Raw genomic sequence first — 23806 nt, 5'->3', positions numbered from 1 at the left:
TCAAAAGTATTGTTTTTAGTGCTATGTGACACTTGCGAATAGTAAAATGAATTAAGAGCATATAAATGTGAGCAATAGCTTTCAAATGAGCCATTAAACATCACTCTAAAAAGTACTGGTAGCCCACTAGCCCCGGCTTTTCCACTTGAGACATGGGCCTAAAAGTACCGTTTTAGTGCCATTTGGAACTTGCTGATGGTTGAATTTATAGGAAGGACATCGATATGAGCAATATATTTTATATGAGCTATGAAAAATCTGTCTAGATACCTGCGATACCAATACGCCTAATAACAATACGCCAATACCGATACGCGTGATACTAATATGTTCGATACGGATACAGTGTGCAGCCCTTTCTCCAGGGACTATGGAGGGTCAAATCATAACCAAAACCAAAGATATTTGATCTTTGAACTATATTGAACAAAATAGCTATCTAAAAACTGTGATTGGATGGCTTGGGGGGGGGCGGGACCTTTAGGGAGGGGGCTAGTTGCCCTCCAATCTTTTTGATAGCTTAAACTTTTTTCGAAATCACCATAAACTTCTTTTCGCAATAAACTTTTACTTTTAAGACGAACCGAAATAATAGTTACTATTCCTGAGTCAGTGTCAGATGGCAGTTTTTTTTCAAAACGAGCTGTTTAACTTTTGGTTGCGATGGGCTGTGGTTCGCTACTGTTACATGCGATACCGACACGCCCGATACCACGTACAACCCTTCCCCAGAGACTATGGTTGGTTATATCATCATCAAAACCATATTTATTGGGCCTTTGAACTATTTTAAACAAAATGGCTATCTCGGAATTTTTATAGGCCGACTTTGGGGGAGGGACCTTTCGAGAGGGGGGGGGGCTAGTTGCCCTCCAATATTTTCGGTCAGTTAAAAAAGGCACTAGCAAATTTAATTTCCGTTCAAATGGGCCGTTAAACATCTCCCTATTATTTTCTGGTCACCCGCTAGGCCTGTTGAAAAAAAAAAAAACAGAAGAAAAAAGGGGAGACAGATTAGTGCTACCCATGCAAAAAAAGTAATTTTCCTTATTGTTCAAGGAGGGGGACTGTAATTTCCCTGCATAGGATTTTTGACCATGCTGATTCCAAAAGAATACTTTTCATTTTGATCTAACGCTATTTTTGAGGGGTTTCAGGCTTTTTTTCGAAATCAAAATAAATTTCTTTTCGTAATAAACTTTTAATTTTAAAACGAAACAAAATAATACTTACCATTCCTGAATCAGTGTCTTGTGGCAATTTTTTTCACTAGGCAGTTTTTTCTAAACCCGTTTTCGACTTTTGGTTACTATTGGCTGTGGTTCACCCTTTACTAGGTTGCAGCTACTGCTGAAACCATGATTCTGCAAATTTATTTTTATAGGCTAATAACATTTTACTATTAATGCCAAGTCTATATTATAGTCACACTTGTCGACTACAGGGCCAATTATGCACATGACGTTCATAATTTCTTGAGTTGAACAGTGTGCAACTTTCAAGCAAAAAATTCTAAACTGACCAATCAGAGTCGAGATTTAAGGCAGAATTTTCGAAATAGAAAAAATGGAAGCTTGGAGCAGCATGTTGGTGCAAATCTTTTAAACCAATTTCTTGCAATTTTACTTCCCAAATTCAGAAAAAGTGTGGCGCCAAAATTTTGAGGCCTTTAAAGGATCAAAATGCGATTTCCCCCCAGAAGTGATTATCGTATTATGAAAGAGGATGAAAAAAGGCATCAAATGTAGCATTCACTTTCATCCTAGCTAAATTATGTTATCGGCTACAAGTTTACCGAAATCTTCTGCTAGCCTACTTCACAAGCTATTTTCCTAAAATTACTCTACTCATCTTCTAGATTGTCTAATTCTAAACTCTCTACTTTCATATCAGACTCAGCTTTCTCTGGTAGTTTTTAAAACTAGTCATTTCCTCCTTCATAATAATAAGTTCTGAGGGCTCCCATATACGGGGGGGGGGCAGAGGGAGGCTCCAGCCCCCTTAGCTGAATGATGATGCCTTATAATTTATATTTTCATTTTGAGATTTCGGTAAAATTCTACTTTGTCTACTTTTGGATATCTTGGAAAGGGGTTAGGTTAGGAAAATGAAACTTTCAGGGATTGGTTTACAGGCTAAAGTTTGTCCTGGGAAGGTATTTGAAGAACTTACCTCCACTCCTTCTCCCTCTAGATGGCCCTGACCTTCAATGACCTTTAAAAATCTGTGTGGTATAAAAGTCAAACTTTTTAAAATAGATCTTCTGCTTAAATTAAGTACAAAAAATTGTTTTCAGCTTCACAACTTTGCTGAATCCAAATTTCTAAGGTTTTAAAGATATGCAAATACATTTCCTATATTTTGGAAGAAATATTGAAAAGACTTGAAATTCTACTCATATAACAGAAATTCAGAACTAAAGCCAGAGAAAAAGAAACTGATAACTGAAAATAAAGCTAAAATGTTGTTTTGTCAAAATTTCAATTGTTACAGACCTGTTATGTAGGCAAATTTCAGGACCCTCTGGAGGGAGAAGCTGTAGAGGCAGGTACTTCAAAATACCTTCCCAGGACATACTTTAGTCTGTAGACAAATCCCTGAAATTTTCATTTTCCTAACCTAACCCCTTTCCAAGATAGCCAAAAGTAGCTAAATTAGAATTTTACCGAGATTTCTATTATACAGCATTGGAAGTGCCGATTAGACCAGCTAAGCCCTCCCCTAAAATTCAGCTTATGGGCGCCAATGGAGGGCTGAGTGAGTACAGAATTCACCTTTTAAAATCTTAAATAATATATACATAATCTAAATCGAAGACAAGACGAGGTGGCCGAGTGGTTAAGGCGTTGGACTGCTAATCCAATGTGCTCTGCACGCGTGGGTTCGAATCCCATCCTCGTCGAATTTTTTTTCCCAGAGGAAAATTAAAAAGGCATTACTTTTAGATTTGGTTAAATTAATATTATTAAGTAAGAACAACAATCTAAAGCAAGATAATTAGGGCATAGAAATAGCTTTGTATAAGTCTCAGAAAATTTTATATTATATTTCAGGTATATAACACCATTAAAAAAAATTACGTAATGGTTGTATCATATTTTCAAAAAACTTCCAAACATTCACGTGTCCTGGATCCTGAACACAGTGTTTTTAAAACACTTTAACATTGTTTGTACTGTAAAATTCCCTTCCCGCCCCCCGGCCCCTTTAGTTTCAAAAACAAGAGTAAACTATACATCAGCAAATGAAGATGATTTTCTTTTGTTCTTTAGCTTCCTATTTCGGATAATTACCTGATATAAATACAAATGGAGAGGTAGCCTAAGTAAAGATTAAAACGATTAGAGTCAATATTTAGCTCCAAATGACAACATCTGTAATTCAGCGATTCCTTATAACCCAGAATTCAGCAACATTTTGTTTCATTACTATGAGAAGTAAAAAAGCTCTGAGAGAACTAGAAAAGCCAAAGTGTACAATGATGAGAGAAATAGAGACAGAGAGAGAGAGAGAAAGAGAGAGAGGGGCGGGGTGAGAAAGCTTTTTGTCGTTATTATTATTAATCAGTATTTTTAGCCAAAAGTATATATTTATTTGAAAATCCCTTTTTACAGTAAAGGAAAAAGACACAGAAGATGAAAAACCGAAAAAAGACTACTGATAAGAAAGAAAAGGCACTGAAAGGTAAGAAGACTGTGGGTAGAAATTAGGATATACTTGAACACTTGATTCCAATGCAAAAAGAAAGAATAAGAATGATTCAACTACCCTTTTCTAGATACTGGTTTGCCAGGAACTAAGGCCCGAAAAGGCCAATAGTTGTTTTGCTTTTGGTTAATTTTTAACGGCTCAAAACTTGCAGCCTTCAGTTGTTTTACATCTATAGTTAAAATATTTAGCTTAAAACTAGCACAGATCGGATATATTCACTGAATATTAAAATTTAGTTTTAAAATCCAAATTGCATTTCAACAAATTAATTGTCCAAGGTAATGCTCTAGCGTCGCCTATTAGGCTACAATGTATATTTTTTTTCTCAGAGTCCCTTTATATGTAAGGAATGGTCGATAACTACGAAGGGGACTCGTTCGATTGGAAATTGAAAGTGCTAGTGTATTTTTTAAGAGTCAAAAGTGATTGAAGGGCATCCAGCCCCCTCACGCCCTTTTAAACTGCCCTCCTCCAAAGACATCTGATCAAAATTCCGAGATATCTATTTTGTTTAAATTAGTCTACAGGTCAAACAACTATGCCTCCAGGGATGATAACATTCCTCAAAACACCTGGAGGAAGAGCTATAAATTATGCAAGTTGCCGGCTGCTTACATATAGGGTTCGTTCATGGGAAAGGGAGTATATTTGATCCCGGGTCTCCAAAAATGCTTAGGAAATTGGCCTAAGAATTAGGTGAAACTGTCAGGAGATGCTGAGGGGCATGTTAAAAAAAATCAAGACACTATCTGTATTCTGGTTGTCAAAAGGCCTTATCAGCAATATCTCAGGAATGGCTAAGAGTATTAAGTTGAAAGTTTCAGGGAATATTGAGGGGTATATTTAGCCAAACCAAAAGAGGCTGGTTCAAACTATTGAAAAACTCATTTTCAATAGTTTTTTCCAGTCATCTTGATTAGTATAGCGATTTTATTTTTTTTTTATTTTTCATCAATGATTTGACAAACTTAAGCACACTGTTTAAAAAAATTCAATAGATTTGTTGATGTGAACCAAAACTGTACATTTTTTACAACATTTTTGAGGGTGTTGGGCTAGTTTTCAAATGTCTATAAATTTATTCTCAAAATAAAATCGTAATACAAAGACTAATCGAAATTTTACTATAAGACAATAGTTACAATACCTGAATCAACTACAAATGGCAATTCTTTTTCACAAGACAGTTTTTGATTACTATGGCTGTGGTTAATTCTTTACTAGGTTGCAGATATCACAGCAACCACAATTACATATATGTGGTTTATTTTAAAGTTCTCAAAAATCATCTGCTATTGACTAAACTTTGCTCACTTTCTTGAAAAAGTTAAAGGAAGTTTAAAGTTTTTCCAAAAACAGTAGAATCAACCAAGTCATGTGATAAAAATCCAAAAAAACCAAGTTTTTCTAGGGATATTTAGCCTAATGACCATAATAAGAATCTTAAAATTTCTGATTCTGATCCAGTAAAACCAAGCACAGAACAGCAAAATAATTATTGTGAATAATTGTATATTGGAAGTGTGCCAAGTGTGGTAGAACTTTGCCAATTGTAGCAGAAATGTGCCAAGTGTGGTAGGACTGTGCCAAGAGTGGCAGAACTGTGCCAAGCGTGGTGGAACTGTTCTGCAAACATAGGAAGAAAACACGTAAACTCTTTGAAGTTACCTCAACAGAAAGAACAAAACAGCATTATTTCTGTTTAAGTAACTTTAAAGGTTAGTTTTTTTTGTAGTATGAACAGCTAAGTGGATGTCTTTAATGAAATATTGGTTCTATCTTTTTGCTTCATTTCCTGGCTTAAAATCATGCTTTGGTTTTTGTTTCCAAATATTATTTTTTGCAGTTATTTTTTTGCAGTTAAAATTAATATTTTTTTTTGCAGTCCACTGGCCCCTCCAACAAACCCGACTCAATTGCCAAATTTTTGTAAAAGGTGCGCAGGTTGCACCTTGTTAGAACTAGTGGGCCTGGGGTTCCTCTAATAGAACACCACTGCCATTTTTTTGGCAGAAAGTTAGGTATATTTTTTGTTCTCATCAGCTAGAAACTTACAGGGTAAGTACCTTGGACCAATTAGACATAAAAATGATAATTTAAAGAGGTATATCCTGCTCCTCCAAGCTTTGTAAAAAAAAAAAAGTACAAGGGAAGAATTTTCAAATACCTATTCAACTTTTGAGCCCCCCGACCTACTGTGGGAATGAGCCCTGATTATCTTTGAATTTGATAGGCCCTGAACATTGGTCAAGCAGGCTTCACTCAAATGAATTAGACCACTGTTTTTTTTTTAGGTTGATGGGCTAAATTCCAAGTTTCAAAAGCTGGGGATTTGCAAAAAAAAAAGTGCCCAAACCAAGAATATTAGCTGTTCAATATTTCTTGGGGGAAATCTTTTTATCTGCAAGTACCTGTTTACCTATTTTCATACTAATCTTTTCACTTTTGACTTTGTGTCATTTCCCCAGCAAACTACCAATGAGCAACCTATCAAAGATTTTTAAAATCCACCTTTTCTCTGCTATATTAGAGTCTACCATCCACTGGCTCAGTAACTTCACAGCCTTGAGCCTCAGCCCAAAGTTTTTCCTCACTAGCCAGTTTGCATCCTTGCAACTGGCTGGATCTTTTATGATTGTACTGTATAATTAGACGCATAAAGACTGACCTTTGCCAGCTCTATCCTTCTTCCCACTGCCAGCAATGACTGTTCCTTGATTTATATCTTAGCAATAATTACATGTTTTATCTTAACATAGAAACTTGTTTTTGCTAAAGATAGGGGATAAGGATTTCATCTACATTTAGTGTCAATGTAATTGTAGGTCATATCTTTAGTGTAAAAAGATCTAACTGTCAAGAAAATTTAAAGAATTTTATCAAACAAAGTGTCTTTCAACAAGAAAAACAATCTAACAAAGAAATAAACTTAATTTCCTTAAAAAACAAAAAAAAGCCTGCCATTATGAATGGCCTGTCTAAGCAAGTATTTAGCACACTAATAGTTACAAGAAAACAGAAAAGAATCTTAAAAAATGATGTTACTAAAATAACATTTGTATTTAGAGTATTCTCATGGGGGGGGCGATCAAGGAGTATTTCACTTCATAAAAAACAGAAATTTTCTATTAGAGGATTGGATGTGCCTTAAGCCTCACTCTTAATTCAGTTGATATTCAGATTGTTGCAGGGCAACTTTAAACTGTTTGATATGCAATGACTGTGGATCACACTTCCACGAACAATGTGCTGGAATTGAACGTTTCCAATGGACTCAAAGTTGGCTATGCCTAGATTGTTCTGCAAAAAAGGATAGTTTAAACAAGGATAGTCCAAAAAAGGTAATTGTTTTTGCTGATACTTGTTTCAGTCAACCCCAGCCTCTCCCAATTATTCCCTCATGTTGTCTATCGGGCAATGACCTGCTGAACATTGTGATGGAAATTCAATCATCCCCTCCAGATCCAAACCTTCCAAGTAATAATGACCATCTCGAAGTCAACAAATCTAATGCCTCCTGCCAGACTGAACCGTTTGAGAAGGGAGAAGCAAGAAAGGAGCATGGTGCTCACGTGCTCAATAAGTTATTGCATTTGGACCCTAAGAAATTCCACAAACGTGTGGAGATCTCATGATCTCAAGATCTCATGGGAAATGTCTCTTCAAAGTTTTTCTTACTGGACAGTAATGGTGACCCAGTGGGTGCAGATGTCACAAATAATCATTTTGCTTCAATTTGTAAAATTCACCCGCCACTCCAACATATGCCAGCCAACAGTGCAATGAGTGAAATTCCTGTGATTGAAATTCATCAGACTCAACTTAAACTCGAAACTCTTGACACAAATAAGTCAGTATACCCAGGTGATATCCCTACCAAATTAATTGTGGAATGTGCCCAGTATTTAAGTGTACCTCTAACTGCTATTTTTAACCAATGTTTTGTAGATGGTATTTTTCCAGTGTGTTTTAAACAAGCTATTATATCTCCTATACTGAAAACTAAGACCCCAAAAGTTCCCTCTGACTTGGGACCAATATCAAAAACCTCCATTTTCTCTAAAATCTTTGAAAGTTTTATTTACAATTTCCTTTTTGACAATATTCGTGATAAAATAAACCCAAATCAATTTGGCTGTAGGCCAAATCATAGCACCACGCATTGCTTAATTTATATACTTGACATTATTTTCAAACATCTTGAGTTCAATAGTTCCTACGCTGAGGCTGTTTTTGCTGATATTAGCAAAGCCTTCGACAATTTTGAGATTTTGATGATTTTGCAAGATCTTCTTCTATTTAACAGCAGGCGGGCTTTTCAGTATAACTATTTAGCCCTTTTCCTTTTGCTTCACTCTGTGGGCTACAGAGCTACTGGCTTGATTGCCTCATATTTATTAGATATATTCAGATATCTTTCAGCAGATCTTTCGACTCTAGGAGTTCAAATATAAGATGATAGATGTCGATTTCTATGCTCTGTGTGCCGGTGCAGTTGGCTAGGCTCTTGGCTGATAGTGGGATTTTGTGGTGTTTGAAGTATTTTAACAGTTTACAAAGCAAGGTATGTTGTGCAGACGTCAGCATATTACATTCAAATAGGCAATGGTCAATTGTTTCATTATTCATATTACAAAGCCTGCAAAGAGGGGACAGGGGAATTGAACCACTTGAATTAGAAAGCTTATATGAGAATGCAAGGAAATTTAGTCCATTTGTTCCAGAACAAATTCTATAATAAATTTTAGAAAGATACTTATTGAGAAAGGGGGAAAGGATAGGATTAATCTTATTAAAATTAATATCTGATAGCCTCCATCGGTAAATATCTCTAATTGGGATTGGTCTCCCACTTGGCTGGTCAATATTTATAGCATTTTTTGCTATTTCATCAACCTGATGATTACCACTTATGCCAGAGTGGCTAGGAATGTACTGAAAGTAAGTTTTTATGCCACTTGAAGCAAGATTATCAATAATACTGAGACAATGATAAGTGTCAATGTCCAACTTATATTGAGGAGCTGAGGCCAGCAACTCAAGGCTTGATAAAGAGTCGGAATAGATGATAATATTATTTGAATTTTTAATCAAAGGTTGGTTTTGCTTAAGGTGTTCTAATGCCATGATTATGGCATTTAACTCAGTAGACATTATAGATAAATTATTAAATAATCTCTCTCCCATTGCAATTTTCAGGTGAGGAAGGAAAACACCACTTACAACCTTCTCATACATTTTTGACCCATCAACAAATATTTGGAAGTGATTTTTATAGGTAATTGTATTAAGTTCTGCAAATTTTTTCTGGACAAAATCAATGTTTGTTAAATATTTATTCCATTTTTAAAATTCATTATTTATTATGTGATATGAAAAATTCCATGGAGGTGATTTTGTGAAAGTAGGTGCAATAGACTTTGCTGGTACTGGGAACTTCTTTTGAATATTGGCATACTCATCTGCAATACCTCTATACATGGCTGGATTTCTTAACCAATTATGTAATGTGTGTGAGCTATTTGATTCAATTTTTGTAAGATGTTTTATCGAGAGAAAGCTACGTCTCTCCCTTATTGTTGTTAATCCACTCTCCATAAGCAGAGACTTGGTGCTTGTGGGTTTCCTAAGACCAAATATGAGACGTATTATATCATTTTGTGTTGTTTCAATTTTTTGCATCTGGGTCTTTGCACATGCACCATAGACAATGAGCCCATAGTCAATATGGGGTCTTATATGTGATTTATAAAACTGGAGTAAGGTTTTCTCCTTACAACCCCAGGGTGTGGAAAGAAGTCTTTTTAGTATATTTGCTTTTCTATAACATTTTTTTATTGTGTTTGAAATGTGGAGGTGGAAATTAAGTTTTTGGTCAAGCATGAGACCTAGGTAATTAATATTATTATCTTCTGGAATAGTTGTTTTATTTAGAGTTAGTTTTGCATTAACATGGTTTCGCTTCCGGTGAAATTGGATTATTTTTGACTTGGTGGGTGCAATGGGTAAATCTGAATGTTGAGAGAATTTTTCAAACTAGAAAAGTGACTTTTGCAGATTTGACTGTGCTATCTGTAAGGTGTTGTCAGATGACCATAGCACCAGATCATCAGCATATTGTAGATTTGTGTGGGGTAGGTTCATGTCCCAGAGATATAGGGCAAAAAGGAGGCAACTGAGGACTGCTCCCTGAGGTAGGCCTTTGGAAATTGTCTTTTGGGGTGAAGAGGCTGAACCAACACAAACAATGAAACTTCGCACTTCTATGAAGGATTTAATAAAGGATACTAGCTTAGGAGGTACTCCAAGGTTTGCAAGTTTATTTAAAAGGATTTGGTGGTTCACATTGTCATAAGCTCCTTCAAAATCTAGGAAAGCTGCCACTAGGATATTATTTTTTGAGAAAGATTCATTTATTGCATTTGTTAGCAAAATGAAAGCATCTGTTGAGGAGTGGTATTTCGTGAATCCAGTTTGAGTGTGTGGGATCATGTTATTTTTCTCAACAAACCAGAGGAGTCTGTGATAAATCATTTTCTCCATTATTTTCCCCATAACAGGTGTAATCATTATGGGCCTATAAGACACAGGATTATCTTTTGGTTTATTTTTCTTTAGGAGTGGTAGGAGGGACGAACATTTCCATATATTGGGGAACCTAGAGGATGCCCAAGCGTGATTATAACAATTTAGCAGTTCTTGTTTGTATGAAGGTGTGAGATTCTTTATCCATGTAGGGTGTATATTGTCATAGCTACTGCTAGTTTTGGACCTAATATGATGTATTGCATTATTCAATTCCTGGATTGAAAATGGATTAGTTATGTACTTGGATCCTGGGCGTGGTTGGTAACAAGGGTTCATAGGAATTGTGGACAGTATGCTTTGATTATTTGATGTTAGCTTATTAAAAAAAAGAGTTGCAAATAGGTTAGCCTTTTCATTATCATTTTCATAATGGGTATTATTATGTATAAGCTCATACAGGAGTGGGTTGGGAGAAGTCTTTTTTCCACATATGTGGCTTATGACTTTATGTATAATTGGCTCATTTGTTTCTCTGGAGAGATTATTTGCAAAATTATTCCAGTATTTATATTTAGCATCTATTATAGTCCTTTTTAGATTAGATTCTGCTTGTAATTTTTTTTAAATATGTAGTAGGTGTTGGTTTTTTTGTGAATTCTGTCCTAGCTGCCTTTTTTATCCTCCATTTATTTAGGCACTCATTTGTCCACCATGCTTTAGGAATTTGTTTAGGGAATGTTTTCTTAGGTGTTGTCCTGGGGATAGCATGATTAGCTGTATTTATTAGTAAAGATGTCAACGCTTCAGCATGTGTGTCAACTGTTGTGTTGGAAATGCATGAACTTTGGGTGAAACTTGTAATTTCATCATTTAGCTTATTTTGGAAAATAGACCAATTTGCTTTAGTGTTGATATATTTGGATGTATGAGATAAAGTTTCAGCAGGTTCATTTAGGGAGCAAACTATAGCAAAGTGGTCTGTACATAGACTATCAATTTTATTTATGTAAATTTTGTTCAAAAAATTTAAAGACACAATTTGTAGGTCAATTGTGGAGAAATTGCCACTTTTGGGGTTGAAATAGGTATTCAGTAGGTATTCCTGAGTCTTATAGGCCCATAATGATTACTCCTGTGATGGGGAAAATGATGGAGTCTTGGTCCTAATATGAAGTATTGCATTATTCATTTCCTGGATTGAAAATGGACTGGTTATATACTGGGATCCTGGGCGAGGTTGGTATCTTGGGTTCATAGGAATTGGGGGCATTTTGATACAATTATTTGATGTTAACTTATTAACAAAAAGAGTGGCAAATAGCTTAACTTTTTCATTATCATTGTCATAATGGGTAATATTATGTAAAGTTCAGACAGGAGGGGGTTGGGGGAAGTCTATGTCCCAAAGGTGTGGCTCATGACTTTATGTATAATTAGATCGGGTGTTCCTCAGTAGAGATACTTTGCAAAATTATTCCAGTAGTTATATTTGGCATTTATAATGGTCCTTTTTGGATTAAATTCTGCTTTTAATTTTTTTAAATGTGTAGTAGTTGAGTGTTTATTTAATAATGTTCTACAAGTTGCCTTTTTGTTCTCCATTTATGTTGGGACTCATTTGTCCACCATGCTTTGGGAATATGTTTAGGGAAGGTTTTCCTGGGTGTTGTCTTGGGGATAGCATGATTAGCTGTATTTATTAGAAAAGATGCCAAAACTTCAGCATGTGTTTCAGCTGTTGCGTTTGAAATGCATGAATTTTGGGTGAAACTTGTAATTTCATCATTTAGCTTATTTTGGAACATAGGCCAATTTGCTTTAGTGTTGATATATTTGGAGGTATGTGATAGGGTTTCAGCAGGTTCGTTTAGGGAGCAAACTATGGCAAAGTGGTCAGTACATAGACTATCAATTTTATTTATAAAATTTTTACTTAAAATATTTAAAGACACAATTTGTAGGTCAGTTGTAGAGAAACTGCCACTTTTGGGGGTAGAATATGTGTTCAGGTTTGAAGGGGTAGCAACAGCTAATTCATTATTATTTGAAATCATACGCTCAATGATCTTACCAGCTTTATTTGCTGGTTTATTCCCCCACAAAAGGCTATGGGCATTAAAGTCTCCACAAATAATGATATTTTTCAACATATTAGAATTACTTATATAGCTGAAGAAATCCAAGGCATCTGTAGTTAGGCCATTAGGGTTATAAAAGCTTAATATGTAAGTTTTTGTATTATTCAGCCAAACACTGATCCCAATTGCATCAACATCATTTACAAAATCTGGAAAGTTGATGCCAAAGAATTTTATATTATTTTTAACTATTAAAGCTACTCCACCTTCTTTTTTCTCTGATGATCTATCCTTTCTCAGGATAGTGTATCCCAGAGACTCAATTTGTTGATTTTGGGTTAAAAAAGTTTCTTGGAGGCAAGCAATATTGATGGAATTATTATTTATTAAAGATATTAACTCATTTAACTTATGTTCAGTAAGTGATCTTACCTTCTACTGGAGTATTGATATGTGTTGTTGATTTATTTTTCATATGACTGTGTATCAATGTTCAGCTGTGTTAATAGTAAAGCAAGATCTTTTTTTGCTTGAATGAGCATATGATTAGGGATGTAGATTTTTGCCGATTCAGCAATGATTTTGTTTTCTGTTGTTGTTGTATATTCATGGCCTGAACTGCATTGCAGTTTAGAATGAATAAGCATATATTTTGGGATTGCATGTTTGGTTGTGCATCCAGTTTGTCAGTTAAGGGATTAATTCCTGGTAGTGTTTCTGGTTTGTTTCTTGTTGGGAGGGGGGGCCAGGCCGACCTTATCTCACTAGGCAAGGAGGCTTGTTGGATCGGTGATTCTTTCTGATAGAGATGTGAGCTAGGGGGCTTAAAGGATGGTGTTTTGTATTAAGGAGTACTTGATGCATTGAGAGTGTTTGACGTAGGAGTTTTATCTGATTTCAATATAGGTTTTATTTGGTGTGATTGGGCAGCATTTGCTTCCATAGCTGCAAAAGGGTACGGAATGGCCTTCTCTGTTGCTATTTGGAGTGTTAGGGCTTGTTTCTTATATGCAGGGTATTGTGATTTATTGGTGGATTCATATATGCCTTCACAATTAATACATGTAGGCCGAGTGCTGTTGCACGTTCTAAAATTTTTAGGATGGGAGCCTTTACAATTACTACAAGGTAGGAAAATTTTATTGCATTTATTTGTTGTGTGTCCCTGTTTCAGACACTTCTGACACTGGATAGGCTTTGGCTTGTATTCCTTGTGTAATTTGATTTGCCCAAATAGGAATAACTTTTCTGGGATATTAATTTTTTCCTTCAGTGTAAATAAGAAAGATCTACTTGTTTTTAATCCATTAGAGTTGGGTTTACCCAGTTGAGTGACATCTTCTACAGGGATTGTATTACCAGCCCTATCTGAGAGCCCATCTTATAACTCCTGAATTGGTATTTCTAGGGGAACATTATATACTACTATTTTTGTTGGGGATTGTTTTGGGCTCCATTTAGATGAATTAATTGGGGTATTCAGAAGAGATTTTAGATTAAGTATTATATCTGCTGATTTTTGATCTTGGACAGCTATTAGCAAAGATCCATCACGGTGAATGTTAAGAGAAAACATTGATTTTAACATTTTGAAAATTGCAACCCTTATTGTAGTAATCTTTGTTATTTCAAAGGGGGTTATTAGGAGTAATTTTGAGGTAAATGCCCAATTTTTGGGAAGGAGAAACTTGGACAGGGTGAGGGGAAATACTTTTGATTGGGGACGTTTTTTTCCTTTTTTTTGGAGCTCCTAGAAAGGACCTCTTGAAATCCATTATCATCTATGGTGACATTAGCTCCAACACTGATCATTGTCCTATTCTCAGAATTTGAGCTTTCATGTGAGCTTTGTGATAGAGAGCTTGACTAGCCAAGATGGGGCAAAAATGGATCAATTTCATTAGTATTTAGGGTGGGATCCAGAGGGACTTTTTTTTGGGGGGGGGAGTTCTTTGCATTGCCTATTGGAATAAGCTTTAAGCTAAACAGGAAAAGATAGTAATATGATACAAGACCGTCTGCACTCTACTGTGGGGAAAACATCACCATCCACAAAAGAAAACACTACAATTTGGCCCTGAGGAGGATTTTGAGCACGATTGGTTTGGTACAACTACTGATAAATTGAGACAATAATTCACAAGAAATTTATTTTTAAATTTCTTAAAATGTTGCTGTTGTCTATGCTGCTGGATATGTTAACTAGTTTGTTGTCTGGCCATGAGCAATGTGTAGTCCTCCCTAACGGGGATTCATCAGGTTTTTCCTCAATTTCCTGTGGAGCACCTTAAGGGACTAAATTAGGTCCTTTAGCATTTTTAATTGTTTTTAATAATGTTTACCAAGTTTTGGCAACTCTTTTAAATTTGTGGATGATTTGGCATTACTGAATCTTTGTCAAACATCTAACCCTTTGAATGTTACACTCAACTCTTTTCTTATTGCTGTTCTGTCCAGGGTAGTACTGATAAATCTCTTCTCTGCTCACTTCAAAGAGCCCAAAATAGGGCAGTGAAGGCTACTTTTCTTCTACCTTGTTTTTACCCTTCCTCTGATCTTTATACTGATACCAGAATAGCTCCGCTGGATTGTATTGTGGGTAAAAGTTACCTTTATTTAGCACATTCTGCTTTTCTAGGTACACTTCCACCATCTCTGCAGCAGTTTTTCTTTCTATCAGGCTCAGGTAGGTACTCTTCTTTTTTACGTAGCTCTTATTGCAGATTCATTCTACCTAAACATCATCAACAGCAGGTCAGAGGTCTCCTGTTTATCAATCTATTTTACTATGGAATTCCATCCCTCCTGATGTCCCTCTATCTCTTTCTGCAAAGGCAGTTTCTCACTGGGTTGTTCCAGTATAGTAATTTTTTTCCCCTTTTTTGCTTTTTTTTGCATTCCATCCAAATTTATATCTCTTTCTTTTCATTCAATATATTTTTCTGATTTTAATTTTTTTTTTTTTTAATTTAATCCTTATTTACAATCTCTTTTCTTTGTTTAAATATTTTTTTCAGTTATATGTGTAGTTTCCTTTTAATTCCCCTATTTTCATAAATGTCTCTTGATCCAGTTTTTTTTTTTTTTTTTTTTTTATGTGGTTTATAATAGTGTATTATTTTGTTTTGTTGGCCCTTTACAAGCTGAGCTTATTGGGCATGTATACATTTTACGTTTGTAATTGTTTTGATTTTATTATTAATAAATTGATTGATTGAACTCACTCAATAACAGTTTAAAGAATGATCTTAACAATGTTAAACTTAACTTAAGCATACCCAAAATTAGTTTCATGCTATTTTCTTTTTTTTTAAATATACCCCCTATGAATAATTACCTTTGCTTACCAAATTTAAATATGGTTAAACTGCTTGGTGTGCTGTTGGACAACAACCTTAAATGGGACTCCCACATATTTAAATCTGGTAGTTTTCTCCTTAAATTTTTCTCCCATCTCAAACGGTTCTCCATATCAATCCAAAACCTTAAAATAATTTACTGTTCTTATATAAGACCCTGTCTGGAATATGCTTGTCCTGTCTGGCACCCTGGGTTGACCAATGACCATTGTTCTGAAATTGAACGTATTCAAAAAAGAGCAATAATAATTATACTAAGGACAGTCTATACTACATATGATGAAGGTTTGGCTAGACTTGAACTTACTATACTGGAATCACAATATCACATCCTCACCATGAACTTGGGTCACAAGTGCCTTAGTTCTGACTATCATCGCCGTTTTCTCCCTCCCTTTAAAGAAAATCCTCCAATCCTCCCTAATACAAGACTCAATGCTTGTAGGGCTAAATCATATTCTACTCTATTCTAATTTGGTAATTTTTGTTTATGTTTGATTGTTAATTTTATTTTGTTTGTTCTGGGTTTCACTGATTCATTCAAAGGGATTATGTTTATTTTAGGTTTTCTTGATTATTCATTTTAATTTCTGTTGGTTTTGGCTCTACTTACAATTACATAATTACAATTTGTTATTTTTAATTTACATGTGTTTTAGGCTTAATAATTATCTGAATATATTCCTGCTTGTTTTACATTTTTATTTCTGCAAGTGTATTACAACTCACTTCTGGAAGACATAGGCCTACTTCTACATAGTTCACAGCAAATGAGAACAGGGTCATCACGTATGGGGGGGGGGACGCCCCCCTTTAATGTTTTTGGTCACTTGGTAAAAGAAATAATTTGGTAAAATCGTGGTGCTTTGTGCCACAATTTTTCCAGTGCCATTAAAATTCTATGTTGGTTCAATAAAGACCATGAAAATGCTGACATGTTGTCTACAGAAATTTCAAACTTGGTCAGTAAACGCAGAAGTTTTACTGGCTCCTGTCATGATTTCATAGATGGTGCCAGAACTTTCCATTTGGATAAATAAACAGCATGAACATAGTGACATGATATGTGCCAAAATCTGAATCTTGGTTGGTAAATGCAGCAGTTTTACTGAATTGTGCAGTGATTTTATGAATCGTATTTGAAATGAACATTATGCTAATTATTGACAAAAAAACAGTCAGTAAAATCTCTTGTTCCCCCCCCCCCAAAAAAAAACATTTTGGCTAGTAATGACACTGAATGAGAGTGGAGATGGGGGGCTCACTGATAATGCAGCATATACTTGGGTTTTGTATCCTCAACTACTCTGACCCTGCTTATCTCTTATAATAAAAAAAAGGGAGGAAATAAAGTTTTTAAGCAGAACAATCTAGAGTGGACCAATCAATATCATATATGGATTTTACCAAGGCTTTGTACTCATTTTAGGCCAATATGGCATATGTTTCTTTTTCTGTTATGACAGCTGTGCTCCCTTTGTGGTTCACAAATCTTGGGTATAAAGCACATGAAAAACTTTTGAAAATTCAGAATCAAGTTCTTCAAATCTTTAACAATATGTGGTTATCTTTAACAGGCAAGTACACAGAGTGGAGGGTTTATTTGGCCCACACTCTTTACCAGGATTTTGAGATTCTGGTATTTCTGTATTTCTGAAATAATTTGGCTATATTTGGCACTGTTTTGCATTCATATAGTTTAATAATAGTTTAATAAGACCTGGAGTGCCTATTTAATCATTCTTTGTACCAGGCAGTTAACTTCCCGACAAGATATAGAAATAGCCAGAACCCTTCGCTACTTGATCTACTACTAGCAAAAGACCAAGAGTCTATAATAAGCATCAAGCCCCTACCACCATTTGGAGCTAGTGACCACATTGTCATAAGTTGCAGTTTTAGACTGTATCCCCAAAGACTAGAATTTACAAAACACGTGTACACTGATTACAGTCTAATTCGTCAGGAACTGACTCAATGTGATTGGTCTTTCATTGAGAATACAGATGTGGAAGAGTCATGGACAACTACGAAAAGAATATTACTGAAGGCTATTGAAAATCACTCTTCTACAAAATGGAAAAGGAAACCAAAAACCCTCCCGTATATTACAAAAGAAATAAAAATGGCTAGGAACAGAAAAAAGAAATACTGGAAGCTGTACACAAAGAATCAAAACCAGGCTGACTATTACACAAAATATAAGCAGGCGCAAAACAAGCTTAGAAGTCTCTCCAGAAATATCACCGAGAAGTATGAGGAATCAGTGGCAGCTGCAACAAACACTAACCCTAAGAAATTTTGGAGGTATGTGTCATCAGGTAAGCCTGGAAGGCATTCTGTCACTCAACTTGTACAAGATGGATCTAAAATCTGTGACCCAAGGGAGATAGCTAATGCATTAAATAAGCAGTTTATTTCAGTATTTACAGTTGCAGATAATGCCCCACTTCCAGACCCCCCGCAGTACGAAATTCAAAAAAGTATGCCGCCCATTAATATTACTAAGGTAGATGTAGAGACTCGACTAAAGAAGATTAACCCAAATAAATCAACAGGACCTGACGGAGTGCCCCCTCGGCTCTTAAAGGAGACGTATGCAGTACTATCACATCCTCTCACCCTACTATTCCAAAAGTCCCTAACTACTAAATCTATTCCACAAGACTGGAAGGAAGCTTACATTACACCTGTTCATAAAGGAAGCAGCAGAGATGAAGCCAGCAACTATCGACCAATTAGTCTCACCTCGGGAGTGGGAAAACTTCTTGAAGGCATAGTTAATTCAGCCATTATTGAACATCTAAATGCGAACAAGCTACTATCTCCTAGCCAGCATGGCTTCCGCCCCAGTTGATCAGTTGATACTAACCTCATTGATGCTTACGAGCATGTCACAGAACTTATGGACACGGGATCCCCAGTTGATATGATATTATTAGACTTAGCGAAAGCATTTGATAAAGTATGTCATAGGAGGCTAAATTCTAAACTCCACGCAATAGGCCTCCACGATGAAGTCATAAATTGGACGATGCAATTTCTTACCAACAGGAAGCAGGTGGTAAGAGTATTTGGGGATGGTGGATCAATTTTCTTCTCAGAATCAGCAGATGTAGATAGCGGAGTACCCCAAGGCACGGTTTTGGGCCCAACTCTATTCAACATCTATATTAATGATGCATCTTCAATCATAAAGAATAAGATTTGCTTATATGCTGATGATTCCAAAATAATTGGTCCAATTTATGACCCCCAAAGTACCAAAGACATCCAAACAGATCTTGATGCACTCTCAATGTGGGCAAAAACCTGGCGACTAGAATTTAATATCCAGAAATGCAAGGTCATACACTTTGGAGCAAACAACCCTCTCAGCCAGTATTTTATGGAATCCAATTGTGGTTTTAAACAGCCACTTACAACCAGTCACTGCGAAAAAGATCTGGGAGTCTTGGTTGATAACAAGCTCAAATTCAACTTACACATGCAGTCTGCAGGAGCCAGAGCCAACCAAACTCTCAGTATAATAAAGAGAACATTCTGCAGTAGATCTCCAGCAGTGATTACTAAGCTCCTAAAGGGCCTGATCTGACCAAAATTAGAATTTGGGATGTCCATTGCCACGCCAGTTAACAAGCTTGACCAATCGATTATGGAATCGGTGCAGCGGAGAGCAACGAAATGCATAAGGAGTTTTCAAAATTTGCCATATTCTACCAGACTTCAGAGGCTCAAAATACCATCTCTCACATACCGACGTAAGCGAGGAGATGTATTGATGACATTCAAATTGATCTGCAACCACGATATCATCCCTGACTTATTCCAGTTAGATAGTTCGTCAAGAACAAGAGGGCACCCCTAAAGCTCTACCGGAAACGCGCTAATACCAGGCTGCGAAACAAATTTTTCTCCAACCGTGTGGTTGGCTTATGGAATTCCCTTAGCCAGAATGCAGTCATGTCCCCTAATACTGAAGCCTTCAAGTCAGCTGTTGACAGAGATTGGTGCAGCAAGCCATGGCGCACAGTTTGGGATGCGCCCGATGAGCTGAGCCACCATCATCATTGACCGGCGTCTACAGGATTCGTCCTTATCGCTGGCTAGTGCGATTTAAGGTAATTTTAAGGTAATATCCACACCAAAACAACACCTTTTCCAAAAAAAAAGGTGCTGCATGCATGCATTTCACCCTCTTCTGCTATTTGAATATATATTGTATTATTCAAATCCTTGAAGCCATTACAAGGACCCATTGAAAAGGATTAGAAATATCTCAAACCTGTTTTTGTGATATAAATACATAAAATGTTCATACAGCTGTACTTTTACCATAGTTGATTTGAGGATATTTGATCAATAATAGCCTATGAGTAAATAAAATCAGAATTGGTTCTTAAGAGATGCTTCAGAAATTAGCAAGTGATATTGACTGATCTAGTCTAACTTATATTGTTTTTTTACATTATTGTTTTACTTGTATGCCAATAATTGTTGTTGTCATGTTGTTCAACAACAAGCTAGATTAGCATGTACTGCACAAAAAATAAATAATAGACATGCCATCTATGTAATTTTTAAGCTCTAGAAACTGGGAAAGAGCAGAGATCAGAGCTTCTAAGATCCTTCCAAATGTATATTTTAGGCTTTTAATTTGTTCCTAAGAGTTTCATTTTCTTAACTTAGCTACTTTTCACAGTACCAAAAGCATTTCATCTAGGCATATAATTTTACCATTTTTCTAATTGACCTAGAAAGCCTAATATGCTAGAGGGGAATTCTCTTCCAAAATTTTTGACATCTCTGAATTCATAAACAAAATTCCAAAAGCTACTGCATCCTTTAACATTATCAGAACACTTAATTGTATAATTAAAACATAATTATTTCCAATCAAATCTTGACAAAATGCTGGCTCAAATTCTCTACTACCCTGTCATTGAAAAAAATGGGTAACATTCTATATTAGCAACACTATAGAATGAATCACATTAATAAAATAAATTAGTACCACTAGATTCCTTTTTTTATGCTATTATGCTATTATACCTATTTTATGCACAAATGCAAATATAATATTTGCATTTGTGACAATGCATAACACTCCCTTTATAGTCCCAGATAGCCAATTGCCCTAGTATATATAAAAACTAAAAGAAAACATTAAAAACACCAGGGCTTTTTGAGCCCTTAATAGGGCTCAAAAAGGTAATTTATTATAATTTTTAATTTAGGCCAGATTTAAAGCTAAAATATTATTTTAAAGCTAATTAGATAAGAATCAGCTTTTGAATGAGCCCTTAAACAACTCTCTATGATGTTTCAGTCCTCTGCTAGCAAAATAAAAAAGAAAAAAAAAACACATCAGTGCTTCCTATATAAAAATGTGATTTTCCTTGTTGTTCAAGGTAGGGGCTATAAGTTTCCTATTTAGGGTTTTCAACAATGGTGATCCAAGTGGTGTACTTTTTGTTTTGCTGTTTTGTGGGGTTTCAGGCAAATTTTTAGAACTCCCTACAAATTAGTTTTGAAAATAACATTTTACTATTAAGATTAACCAAATTAATAATTGCAATTATTTAATCAGCTACAAATTGCACTTTTTTCTCACAAGACAGTTTTTTATGAAAATATTTTTAAACTTCTGGTTACAATGGGCTGTTTTAAGGCCCTTTAGGGACTCAAAAAGAATTTGCCCCAGAAGAAGTTATATTTGGAAAGAGCACAAAAAAGGCATAAAGTGATGTGCACATTTTTTTCCTAGCTAAATTACATGAAAAAGTTAAAATTTACCATAACTCTATTGTGGTAACTCAGACAGGCTAGATTCTTTGGTATAAATTTAGAATTGTGACTTCTGATAAGGAGACATGTTAAGAAAACAATTCTTACTTTAAAATATGTATAATGATCCTAGTTAACATATTATCCAAGGGGAGAACCTTTATCATTAAGTCTTCCCTCTTTTATCCTTCTTTTTCCAACTTAAAAGAAAAAAATTACAATTTTAGCCATACTCTCAATGCAATGTGTAAATCTTTTGAAATTTCTGCTATAAATTGTTCTTATAGATAGAGTTCATCCTGGTCATTGTTAGTTCCATTATTTTAAATGATAGATAAGGTAGTGGCAAAAATACAAAATATTGCTATAAATATACATATACATGCAGAGTATATACCCCCACTCCCTAATGTGCAAATATATAGCTAAAATTGCATTCTGATTCTAAATATAACCTTCTTTTACATAACAAATAAATGTTGCCCCCACCCCCCTGATGTACATATATCTACCCTGATTTGGATATATTCAAGGGTTGGGGATCAGTTCATTTGGTTATTTTTAGGATCATAATGCATTTTTGGTTATATATTTACACATTAAGGGGGGGGGGATATATACTCTGTATGTATATGTATATATATAGCAATATTTTGTATTTTTGCCACTGCTTTATCTAGCATTAAAAAAAACCTTATTAACAATGACCAGGATGAATGCTATCTATAAGAACAATTTATAGCAGCAATTTCAAAAGATTTACAAATTGCATTGAGAGTGTGGAAAAATTGTAATTTTTTTTGTTTAAGTTGGAAAAAGAAGGAAAAAAGAGGAAAGACTTGATGATAAAGGTTCTCCTCTTGGATAGTATGTTAACTAGGATCATTATTCATATTTTAAAGTAGGCCTAAGAATTGTTTTCTTAACATGTCTCCTTATCAGAAGCCACAATTCTAAATTTCTACTGATTCTTCCACATCAAGAATACAATAGGCTAAACTGATTTACAAGGTAGACACAACATGCCATGAGAAAAAAAAATGATGTTATTTAGGCCTAGGCTATATCAGGGGCCCTCAGAAAAACAAAGAGTATAAATCACAAACACAAATATAATATTTACAAGTGGCATGCAATAATGAATCTACTGGTACAACTTCTATTTTATTAGGCTACCATGGTTCTTTCTGTTGGGTTACTAAGATATAATAGGCCTAGGCCCTATTTGAAAAAAATGACTGGCAAAAAGCATTATAAATACAAAATTTCGGCTAGATATTTACAAATTATGGGGATTGGGGTTAAATCAATAGTAGAACTGCAGTCAAAATGTGATAACTAGGCTACAATTATTCTACATAGGCTATCAAAAAATGAGAACTGTTTTCTCAACAGCCCCAATTCTAGGCTTATACCAAAATTTGAACTTTAACTAATCCAAAAAAAAATTCAGCCTCACCCAATTTTCCATGATTCTCCAGCTGATACTTTAAGGCAAGAAAGGGTAATTTGTAAACTAGAACGGATTACCATTTTTCACTTTTGAAAATGTTTGCGCTCCCACTTATGCTGCCAAGTGTCATCAAAGCATCATTGACGGACAAAAGCATCCAACTTTTCATGGGGACTCAGCAAATATCCCCGGTTCCGGAAATACTGAACAATAGGATGAAGCATTCATTAACCTGCAAGATCAATATCTAAAGCCTGGTCTTGAAATTAAAACTGGTAAGTGTGTGTTCTTCATTTTCAAAAGTGGTGAAAGTTACCATGTCGCTTATATAACCTATGACCCCTCTTCGATTCAGTCAATGACAAGAATACGTATCTTGGCCTTTCAGTTGGTTCAACTTTTTCTCATACCCATGGATTCATGCTAAATCACATATACAGTAGAATTAATCACTGCACAAACAGTCATACTTATAAAGATATTTTACTTCCCCTCTTTTGATGGTTTCTACTAAATCAAGTAAAACAAAAATTCGTTCAAGCTTCTTTAGGTTAGCTTCAACTCATTCTAAGGGACCAAAAATTCATAAGTTCGGTGTAGGCAACCCTGTGACATCATTAAATGAAAAACATAATATTCACATAAAGAACCTTCCTTGGCATAAACTTGCTATTATTCTAATCTATTTGAGTACTGTTTTAATTTATTTTTTATATAAAATAAGTTTACTTTATTTTTTGCTTTTTTTCCGTTGCTCGCAATATTTGCTGTATAACAGGAATCGCAATAAACAATTACAACAATAATAAAAGAAAGTTAGCGTAAGTCAAAGCAATATAAAATTAAAGACATTAATTTTAGCGTCCAATATTTTTTAAAATCCTCCACCC

The 23806-nt window shown here is 35.1% G+C and overlaps 1 protein-coding gene and 1 non-coding gene across 2 annotated transcripts in view; one reads left to right on the top strand and one right to left on the bottom strand.

Moving 5' to 3' along the window:
* mRpL3 (mitochondrial ribosomal protein L3) overlaps positions 1 to 23062 on the bottom strand; it is an 84782-nt gene extending 61720 nt beyond the window's left edge. The window contains exon 1 of the mRNA XM_089100616.1: positions 22923 to 23062. Within this exon, the coding sequence (XP_088956742.1) occupies positions 22923 to 22996 (74 nt within the window). The 5' untranslated portion in view covers positions 22997 to 23062. The remainder of the gene's footprint in view (positions 1 to 22922) is intronic.
* On the top strand, positions 2821 to 2902 carry TRNAS-GCU (transfer RNA serine (anticodon GCU)). Its single transcript has one exon. It is a non-coding gene; the product is annotated as a tRNA-Ser (tRNA).
* Positions 23063 to 23806: the final 744 nt, after the last annotated feature.

Source organism: Artemia sp. Qi Xiang Cuo, chromosome 14 (assembly GCF_049724085.1).
Source record: "Artemia sp. Qi Xiang Cuo chromosome 14, ASM4972408v1, whole genome shotgun sequence".
NCBI classification, from domain to species: Eukaryota; Metazoa; Arthropoda; class Branchiopoda; order Anostraca; family Artemiidae; genus Artemia; species Artemia sp. Qi Xiang Cuo.
The sequence above is the reverse complement of the archived record's forward strand: the minus strand, read 5'-3'. Positions and strand labels throughout refer to the sequence as shown.